This window comes from Tupaia chinensis, unplaced genomic scaffold, assembly GCF_000334495.1.
Source record: "Tupaia chinensis unplaced genomic scaffold, TupChi_1.0 Scaffold138260_1, whole genome shotgun sequence".
In the NCBI taxonomy this organism is placed as follows: Eukaryota; Metazoa; Chordata; class Mammalia; order Scandentia; family Tupaiidae; genus Tupaia; species Tupaia belangeri.
The window spans coordinates 24,665-35,772 of NW_006198158.1; the positions used below are offsets into that span (position 1 = coordinate 24,665).

Sequence of the window (11,108 nt, forward strand, 5' to 3'; positions counted from 1 at the left end):
GATGGACACGCCGCAATCCCTTCTCCTCCATTCTCCTCTTGGGATCTTGGGCACACACGCACACATGCCTGGTGTGAGTTTAAGCCACTGGGACCGGGACTCAAACCGTGGTCGACTACATGGGAGTCCAGCCACATAGTCATTACGCAAACTGTTTGCCCCCAACTTTGGTTGATTTTTGTCAATGGTGAGAGGTAGGGATTCAGATTCATCTTTCTGCAGGTGTGAATACCCAGTTTTGCCAGCACCATTTGTTGAAGATGTTTTCCTTTTCCCACTAAATTTACTGGCACACCTTGTCCAAATTCAGTTGACTGTTTGCTTGGGAGTTTATTTCTAGAGATTCTATTGTTTTCCATTGGTCCACCTGTCTGTTTCTTTGCCAATACCATACTGTTTTGATTATGAAAGCTTTGTAGTATATTTTGAATCTGAGAGTGAGATGCAACCCATTCAACACTTGTGCCAAATTCCTTTGGCAATATGAGGTCTTTTATGATTCCAGACAAATTTTATGATTGTCTTTTCTAGATCTGTGAAGAATGTGTCTGGTGTTTTGATTGGCACGCATTAAATATGTAGATTAATTTAGGTAGAATTGCCATTTTGATTATATTAATTCTTCCAATCCGGGAACATGGGATGTCCTTCCACTTTTTTTGTGTCATTTTCAATTTCTTTTTTTAGCTTCTCATAGTTTTCCTTGTGGAGGTCTTTAATTTCTTTGGTTAGATTTATTCCTACATATCTTACACTTTTTGTGGCTATGGCAAATTGGATTAATTTTTCAGTTCTGTCTCAGTCGGCCTGCTGTTCGTATATAGAAATACTATAGATTTCTGTATGTTGATTTTGTATCCTGCAACTTTATTCATGTATTACTTCCAAGAAATCTTTAATATATACCATTGTGTCTTCTATGTATACAATCATGTCATCTGTGAATAAAGAGAGTTTCACCTCTTGTTTTCCTATTTTAATGACTTTTAATTTTTCCTCTTTCTGATTGTGTTGGCGAGGACTTCCAGTACTATACTGAAAAGGAGTGGAGAAAGTGGGCATCCTTGTCTTGTACCAGGTTTTAGTGGAAAAGCTTTCAGCTTTTCTCCATGCAGGATGATGTTTGCTGTGGGGTTTTCATAGATAGCTTTTATTGTGTTGAGAAATTACCCTTTTATGCTGATATTGCTTAGAGTCTTGATCATGAAGGGATGTTGTGTCTTATCAAATGTTTTTTCTGCATCAATTGATATGACCATGTGGTTTTTATCTTTCTGCCTGTTAATATGGTGTACTACATTTATGGTTTTGCATATATTGAACCAACCTTGCATTCCTGGAATAAAGCCTACCTGATCATGATGTATAATCTTTTTCATAAGTGGCTGGATACAATTGGCTAGTATCTTGTAGAGAATCTTTGCGTCTATATTCACTGTAAATATTGGTCTATAGTCTTCCTTCTTTGTCCTGTACATATCTGTTTTAAGGATAAGGGTGATGGAGGCTTCATAGAATGAATTAGGGAGAGATACACCTTTTTGGATCTTTAGAAATAACTTCAGCAGAATGGGGGTTATCTCTTCTTTGAAAGTTTTGTAGAAAAGTGAAGCCATCAGGGCCAGGGTTTTATGTTGTTGTTTTTGTTGGGAGGTTATTTATTACTGATTCAATCTCCTGGCTTGTTATGAGCCTATTCAGACTTTCTATATCCACCTGGCTCAATCTTGGTAGATTATATGTATCCAGAAAATTGTCCATCTCATCTAGATTGTCTTGTTTCTTGGCATATAGTTGTTCATAGTATCCTCTAATGATGTTTTGTGTTTCTACTATGTCTGTTGTTATGTTGTCTACTTCATTGCAGATTTGATTCACGTGGTTTCTTTCTCTCAATAAGTCTCGCTAGTGATGTATCAATTTTATTTATGTTTTCAAAGAACCAGCTTTTACCTTCATTTATTTTCTGTATAGTTTATTTCCTATTTAATTCATTTCTGTTCATATCTTTATTATTTCCTTCCTCCTGAAGCTTTTGATTTTTTTTTCTGTTGCTTTTCCAGTTCTCTGAGGCAAAATGTTAGGTGATCCATTTGCTTTCTTTCTGTCTTCCTCATATTTGCACTAATTGCTATGAACTTCCCTCTTGTGACTGCTTTTGCAGTGTCCCAAAGATTATGGAAACTCATGTCCTCATTTTCATTCGCTTCCATGAATCTTCTGATTTCAGTCTTTATTTCTTCAGTATTTATGAAGTCATTCAAGAGTAGGTTATTTAGTTTCCATTTTACTGAGTATTTTTTAGAATTTCTCTTGAAATTAAAATCAACTTTAGTTCCATCATGGTTGGAGAATATGCTGGATATCATGATCAGGTAGGCTTTATTCCATAGTTTCTATGCCTTTGAATCTGTAGAGGCTTGCCTTGTGCCCTAACATGTGGTCAATCTTCAGAAAGGTTCCATGTGGGTGTGAGAAAAAATATATCTCATGATTTTTCGGTGGAAAGTTCTATAGATGTCTGTTAAGTCCATTTGATTTAGGGTATCATTTAGATCCTTTAGCTCTTTACCCATTTTTTTTTTGTCTAGATGATCTGTCCAGAGGGGATAGTGGGTTGTTGATGTCTCCAACAATTAGTGTGTTGCAGTCTATCTCTCCTATTAGATCTAACAGTCTTTCCTTCATGTATTTGGATGTTTCTCTATTAGGTGCATAGATATTTATAAACATTATATCTTCTTGATTGATTGACCCTTTGTCCATTTATTCTTTTTTTTTCCTTTTTCTTTTAGAGGGTTTTGCTCTAGGGCGCATGTGCTCGCCAGACAGAGAGAGACAGAGAGATAGAAAGTGAAAAATCACCCCCCAGGGAGGATGGCCATGCTGTAATCCCTTCTCCTCCATTCTCCTTTCGGGATCTTGGGCATGCATGCACACATGCCCGGCGTGAGTTTTAAGCCACCGGGTCCAGGACGTGAACCGCAGTCGACTACATGGGAGTCCAGTGACATAGCCATTACACTAACTGCTGGTCACTCCATTTATTCTTTTATATCCTGAATGGACTTCCTAATCTCCTGTAGTTCATTGTCTCCTTTCTGTTTCAACTCATAGAATTTTGTCACCATGAATGTCCTAAATTCTTTCCCTTATATTTTGGTAACATCTTCTGTTTTTTAAAGAGATGGAGGGGAGTTATTGCGTACTTTTGATGGAGACATAGTTCCTGGTTTATTCAAACCTGAGGCTCTTCTACTTCTAGCCACTGGGAGATGTATTCACTTTTGAATACCTTTTAGGAGAATGTTTCTTCGACTAGGAGCAAGTGTGTTTCCCTTTTGCTGTGAACTTATGTGTGCCAAAGTCTCTCTTCTGTTGTCTTTAGCAATATGGTCTGAAGAGGAATATTCTATTCAGGGATCTGAAGAGCAGTATCTATCTCCTTTTTCATAGTTTAGTAAAATAAAAGATCCCAGGGAACCTTACAATACTAGGGTATTTCAGAATGTGATTCTAGACCTGCCTGTCTTTTCCCTCTGGGAGGGCAGAGGTTGAGGAAGAGAGGACAATGTAAGAGGGAATAAAGTATGAAGGGGAATAAAATTTAAAAAGTCACCACGAGGCTATAAATGGAACTGGGACACTGCTGGCGAGCGAGCGAGCAAGCAAAGGCCAGTCTGTGGGGCAAGGATGAGTAGGAAATTAACAAAGGAAAGAAGAAGAGCAAAAAACCTGCCTACCTTTCTGAAGGAGAGGGCTATGAGGTGGGGGAAGTTAGCTGGAGCTTGGGCTGGGGCCAGTAGTGGCCCTGCCTCAGAGTCTCTTGCTGGTCATGGGGCTGGAGATGGAACTGGGGTGCTACTGGAGAGAGAGCAGAGGCCAGTCTTTCTAAAGGAGAGGGCTATGTGGGGGAGAAAGCTAGCTGAAGCTGGTGCTGGGGACAGTGGTAGCCCTGCCTCAGAGCCCCTTGCTGGGCATGAGGCTGGAGATGGAACTGGGGCACTGCTGGCGAGGGAGCGGAGGCCATTCTCCTCTTTGGCAAATTTTTAAAACATGCATTCTTTGGTATCTAGAAAAATAATATTTGTTAATTTCTTGGTACTTAAGAGTTAAGACTGGAGTTTTTCTTTTATTTTGTTTTCTATCTAATGTCAGTGTCCTCTCTTCTTACTTTCTGTCTTCTTAAAGTCATGGGAATAAAGAGGAGTTCTCTTGCAGAGGAATACAGCTTGCTGTGGACTGGTTTCTAGATAAAGGTCATAAAGATATTACTGTATTTGTGCCTGCATGGAGAAAAGAGCAATCCCGTCCTGATGCACCAATTACAGGTACAATTTCAAATAAGACATTTCTTTTTATCTAGAGGCAAAATTAGCAAGATAGTTTGGGGAGAAGTTGATGGTCCCAATTTATTTAGATCATTACTTTTCTAAGTTGTTAAGTATACATATAATGTCTTTTATTAGACAATAAAATATCAATAATGTGATCAAAATAAAACTATCATTGTTTTGTGGCATATGGCACTTAAATGGAGACTTCAATTTAGCTAAGGATAAAAGCACATAACCGGAAAAAGAGAAGTGTTTTTAATATGACTGAGTTTTTCAAGAGACTGACTATGGTAGACAATGGATCTCATTCTGTACCAGAGAAATAACTATGGAGTTCACAAATTAGGAGGTGAAATAAGGGGAAAGAAAAGTTCCATGGCAGTCAGAGTTGATTTATCAATGAGGTACGATAGACCGAGCACATGAGGCCAATAATACTTTCAAGGTCTCATGGAAATGTATCAATTTTATTTTTTATAGCAGAAGGAAAAAATTAAATATGGTACAATGAATATACAATAACTTATCTACCTGAGCTATATTTGGCTTTCTGCCAACGTACTTATATTAGGTTGTCGGGAAAGTCATAATGTATTTTTCTGTTTTTCTATGCGAAAGTGTGTCATGACTTTCCCAACAACCCAATAAAATGAAATTTTAAATATTTGTTTATGAAGGAAGGGAACCACAAAAGTAAAAGTGACTAAGGTTCACAATGTCATAATGCAGTCCTAATGGCAGTAGGGTCACTAAATTAATTTGCAACAGTATATGAAACACAAACTCTTTACAACATTCAAGGGCATATAGACCCCAGTCCTTTGAGTATAAGCTCTTGCCTGACATTCCTAATGAGAAAGTCCAGTGGATGGCTGGCTGAGCTGTGTGTAGAGCTGTCTGCCATCTGCTGAACAAACTCCTAAGCCTCATTCTGAAAGAGTCCTGGACTGTGTAAGCCTAGCTAGAAAATATCAAATATCATCACTTGATGACTTGACCTCTTACCTTAAGTTTTGCCTTCCTTCAGGTAGAAGCCAAAATTAAATCCCTCAGAGTGATGATTTACTGTCCTAAAAGACACATCCTCAGCATACAGGCCTGTTTTCTTCAACAGCCAAAACCCTGGTGCTTCAGCCAAAAGACAAAACAAGCATTCAGAATGCTAGGATATCAGTTTGCTTTCTCACTTTTCATGGTAGCTTTTTTAAAATTTAGATGTTACTGAATCTAGTTCCTTCATTTTATTAAAAACTGAAGTCCAAGGAACCAGCAGTTTGTGTAATGGCTATGTTGCTGGACTCCCACGCAGTCGACTGCGGTTCGCGTCCCGGACCCAGTGGCTTAAAACTCATGCTGGGCGCGTGTGCGTGTGTGCCCAAGATCCCGAGAGGAGAATGGAGGAGAAGGGATTGCAGCATGGCCATCCCCCGTGGGGGGTTATTTCTTGCTTTCTGTCTCTATGTCTCTCTGTCTGTCTGGTGAGCGCATGTGCCCTATAGGGAAAATCTAAAAAAAAAAAAAAAACTGAAGTCCAAAGGGGAAGGTGAGTTGCCCCATAGCCAGGAATACAGCCCACTTTCTAAGGACAAATAATATATTCATTTAGCATCAACTTTTTATTTGTAATATGGAGATAATGCTGTTAATTTTCAAAGATGATTTCTACTCTGTGGTACATAATCATATTTTGACAGATCAAGATATTCTACGTAAACTGGAGAAAGAAAAGATTCTTGTCTTCACACCATCCCGAAGGGTCCAGGGCAGGAGGGTTGTCTGCTATGATGACCGGTTCATAGTCAAATTGGCTTTTGATTCTGACGGCATTATTGTGTCCAATGATAACTACAGAGACCTTCAAGTTGAAAAACCAGAATGGAAGAAGTTTATAGAGGAGCGGTTGCTGATGTATTCTTTTGTGAATGATAAGTGCGTGTTTTTTGTTTTTTGTTTTCGTTTTTGTTTTTTCTAATAGGTTCTGAATAGCCTTATATCACAGTTACCAGTAGAAATAGATGTCAATTCATTTCAATCAACATTTACTGAATACTTACTGTGTACCACACATGATACTGTGCACCATATTTGCCATGGAGATGAAAGACTGAATAAGAAACAGGACTCACCCATACAGGGCTCAAAGTATAGTGGAGAAGAGAAAGAGATAACCATAATGAGATAAGTGCTACAGTCTTTTCTTTTAAACTGTTTTGTGTATGTGAAATGATAAAAAAAGACCTCCCACAGAAGATGACATTTAAGATAAAGTTTACAAAGGAAAGATGGCTTTTGGGCATGACAAGTAAAAGGGACATTATGAATAAAGCCATGAAAGTGTGAAAGTGGGTGGCATGTTGGGAGAAAAAGAAGCATGCCTGTATGGCTAGAGCATACAGTCAATGGAAGAATGATTCACAAGAAAAATCAGCCTTTCTATGTGATCAAGTGGGAACACAGGGAAGAACCGCTGGATTAGAAGGTAGATTTGAGGCAAGAAGGGCAATTAGAAGGCTGTGACAACAGCATAGGCAAGAGGTAATGAAGTCCGGGCTCCTAATAAGGGATAGTAGAGATGAATGAGAAGATACTCACTGCTTTCTTGCTTTCTTGCTTGCAGATTTATGCCTCCAGATGACCCATTAGGACGCCATGGTCCAAGCCTTGAAAATTTCTTAAGAAAGAGACCCATTGTTCCTGAGCATAAGAAGCAACCATGTCCCTATGGTGAGTACTTATGTGCAGAACTGAGTTCTATACTAAGGGAAGCATAAGGACTCTGAATACTTTTCCAGATTTCCCTTTCAAATAGGAAATCCTGGCTCCATCCCCTTTATGTGAGTTAGTTTGTCTTCATGTACTTTCAGTTTGGTGTTTAAAGAAAAATCCTAGGAACTGTGTGAGGAAAAGGTAACTGGAATTGAAGCAAAGATTAGTTGTCACTTGTTTAATGACACATGTGCTCTAGCTGCCTATATCCCAAGCAATGTTGCTGGGAGCAGGGAAATGCAGAAACCTATAATTGCCTAACAGAAGCAGAAAGGACTATGCCAAACTAGGCGTGGCCTCAAGAAGAACATGTTTCTCAGACAGGTGATTGTACCATCTGTCAACTAATAATATCCTTTGCTTTTGATCTGTACTTTCCAGTGCTTCCAAACTTCATTTTCGTTTGTTTTTAAAAATATAGTTTCCCAGAGTGTTTTCATGATCTTATTCAAGTCCCTCATACAAAGTTTATGAGCCTAAAAGTACAATAAGGGATACTCACTCTTTCTGGATAATCATTTGTTTCTATGGGTCACTTAGGTCTTTGTCCTCAACTGACCTTTAAATCAGAGTATTTCCATGTTCATTATCTCATTTAATTTTTATAATGACCTTGTAAGATAGACATGATTATGAATCTTGCTTACACAAGAGGAAATGAGGCTCAGAAAACAAAGTCACTTACCAAGGTCACATAACTAGTAAGAGACAACTGAAATTGAAACTCAAGTCTGGTTGGCCTCCAAACCTGTATTCTTGTACTGCACCATACTGCATACTGTTACTCTATGCTGCCTCAGCATGCAGATTATGCACAAAGTTGGGCATTACTGGAAAATTCAAGCTGTTCAGCTGCTCAGCTCTCAGCTTTTACACTGCAATTTCCTCCCCAGCTTTCCACTTCTTCCCTCTCCTCTCACAGTGTGTGATGACTCTTTGGTGTTGTCTGTCTCTTATCTTTGTGGACAGTTAATTTTCTGCCTTAACATCAGAGTAAAACCTAACCTAAGTGACCAGATTGTTACAGCAGTTTCTGGCACAGAGAGCTGCACCAGTATAAGATAGAGTCTTACCCCAAGGCATTATTTTTCAGGCAAAAAATGCACCTACGGCCACAAGTGCAAATACTACCATCCGGAGCGGGCCAACCAACCCCAGCGTTCGGTGGCTGATGAGCTCCGCATCAGTGCCAAACTGTCCACAGTGAAAACCATGAGTGAAAACACCCTGGCCAAGTGTGGCAAAGGGATGTCTAGTGCCAAAGGTGAGATATTCTCAGAGATCAAACGTGTGACCCCCAAGCGCCAATCAGATCCTAGCATCCGGTCCGTGGCTGTGGAGCCTGAGGAATGGCTGTCCATTTCCCGTAAGCATGAGGCCAGCTCTGTCCCCTCGCTTGTGACTGCCCTTAGTGTTCCCACAATCCCTCTTCCCAAAAGCCATGCTGTGGGTGCACTCAATACCCGTTCGGCCAGTAGCCCAGTGCCAGGATCTTCCCATTTTCCCCACCAGAAGGCCTCGTTGGAGCACATGACCAGCATGCAGTACCCCCCTATCCTAGTTACCAACAGTCACGGGACCCCTATTAGCTATGCTGAGCAATATCCCAAGTTCGAGTCCATGGGAGACCATGGCTGCTATTCAGTGTTAGGTGACTTCTCCAAAATGAACATCAGCAGCATCCATAACCGAGAGTACTACATGGCTGAAGCAGACCGGGGCGTGTATGCCCGGAATCCTAACCTCTGTTCTGATAGCCGTATGAGCCATACCAGGAATGACAACTATTCTTCTTACAACAACCTGTACTTGGCCGTAGCTGAGGCCCATCCTGAAGGCAGTTTGAAGTTGCACCGCTCAGCATCTCAGAACCGTCTTCAGCCTTTTCCTCATAGTTACCATGAAGCCTTAACACGAGTGCAGAGTTACAGCCCAGAGGATTCAAAGCAAGTCCCCCACAAGCAGTCAGTCCCCCACTTAGCTCTGCATGCCCAGCACCCAGCAACTGGAGCACGCTCCAGCTGTCCTGGAGACTACCCTATGCCTCCCAATATCCATCCTGGGGCAACTCCTCAGCCAGGGCGTGCCCTGGTGATGACTCGGATGGACAGCATTTCTGACTCCCGCCTCTATGAGAGCAATCCTATGAGGCACAGACGACCTCCTCTGTGCCGGGAACAGCATGCCAGTTGGGACCCTCTGCCATGTGCAACTGACTCTTACAGCTACCACTCCTATCCCTTGAGTAATAGCTTCATGCAACCATGTTATGAGCCAGTAATGGTAAGGAGCGTGCCTGAAAAGATGGAGCAGCTTTGGAGAAATCCTTGGGTTGGAATGTGCAATGATTCCAGGGAACATGTGATCCCAGAGCACCAATATCAGACCTACAAGAACCTCTGCAATATCTTCCCTTCTAACATTGTCCTTGCAGTGATGGAGAAGAATCCCCACACAGTAGATGCCCAGCAACTGGCAGCCTTGATTGTTGCTAAACTTAGGGCTGCACGTTGATGTGACATAGGACTTATTCCTTTATACAAATACGAATATAATACAAATGATGCACTAATCCTATGATTATAATAACTAATACTTTGTGTTGCGCTGTGTAAGTTATGAGTGTTTATGTCATTTAAGCGCATAACAACCCAATGAGGTAAGGTCTTGCCAATACCCTATCTTATAGAGAAGCAAGCAGGAGCTCAGTGAGATTAAGTGGCTCACCAAGGTCACTCTGCTAGCAAATAACCAAGTCAAGATGCACATTCAAGTCCTCTGACTCCAAGTCCCATGCCCTTTTGCACTGCATGAGGTGTAATGGAAGACAACTCCCAGGGAGAGAGCCTAAATGCAAGAAACCCCAAGGGAGTCCATTACCAGCATTTTCTTAAGTCACACATTCTGTATTACAAACTATGGATGATATATCCAATTTAAAGAGCGAAAGCATCAGGATCAGGCCATATGTTGAATTACTCTTTTTTAAAAAAAATAGGGATATATAGAATTATTTTAAAGTGAATGCATAATTTATTGCATGGGTAGTTGATCATTCAGTATCTTTATTAACCAAGCTGTAGGGTTGGTCACATTGAAGTTTCTAGAACTGTATTTCAAACCTATTGTTAGTAAAAATGCTGCATGTATGAATGTATATATTTGGTTTGAAATGTGTGCATATCTCTGTATGACTTTTTATATAGTGATAATGAGAAGGTAGGCTCTACGCAGTCCTTAATCTACAGCTGTATAGATAAGGAATTTTACTTGATTTTATGTCACATTTCATAATTTCAACTAGTTTTGAAAGTGAAATTACATGCCACTGTTTGAATATTGCTTTCTTAAACTTCAGAGTAAGCCTGCTCTATTTCCTTTGCACTTTTTACTTGCCAACATTTGCTTAACAGTTCTTAGCTTCCAAGTCTCTTCACCTCAGCAAATTAGGGGTAAGGTTGCAACCTTCTTTTGTAGATGGATAAGCTCAAGTTTAAAGCATAGCATGTATATGCTCCACAAGTGCAGAAGAGTTTAACTAGGACCAAAGAACTTACTACCAGAGTCCACTCCCCTTATCCCTGAAGAGATGTCCAAACCTGTGACATTAAATAATGGATACAAAAGCTTCACTTAAGGAGGGACTAATGGATATTCTTTGGACTTCTTACCTATGCAGTATATATCATCACAAGATGAAATGTAATGGAGGACAGTGCATAGCCATGTAATTTACTTTCTCCTGCTGTCCATCGGTTGGGCAATAAGGTCAATCATTGGTGGAGGAGAATTTCTTTGGGAAACAAAACCAGGGGATTTCCTAAGTGGAAAAAGCTTCCCAATGGAGATGCTACATCTTTGCTAATAGCTGGCTCAGTCATACATTTCAAATCTACAAAGATGGTGCACTTGCCATTAGATTGTTTTTAGACACATTATTATGACAGGACTGGGGTTTGATGGCACCATTTGTGCAACTTGTATTTTGCTCAGGGTGGGGATCTT

At 40.3% G+C, this 11,108-nt stretch overlaps 1 protein-coding gene across 1 annotated transcript in view; it reads left to right on the plus strand.

Moving 5' to 3' along the window:
- The window catches only part of ZC3H12B (zinc finger CCCH-type containing 12B), a 23,420-nt gene extending 13,756 nt beyond the window's left edge, over positions 1–9,664 (plus strand). Inside the window, exons 2-5 of the mRNA XM_006161118.1 lie at positions 4,192–4,331; positions 6,032–6,266; positions 6,955–7,061; positions 8,197–9,664. Of these exons, the coding sequence (XP_006161180.1) occupies positions 4,192–4,331; positions 6,032–6,266; positions 6,955–7,061; positions 8,197–9,617 (1,903 nt within the window). The 3' untranslated portion in view covers positions 9,618–9,664. The remainder of the gene's footprint in view (positions 1–4,191; positions 4,332–6,031; positions 6,267–6,954; positions 7,062–8,196) is intronic.
- The last annotated feature ends 1,444 nt before the right edge of the window (positions 9,665–11,108 follow it).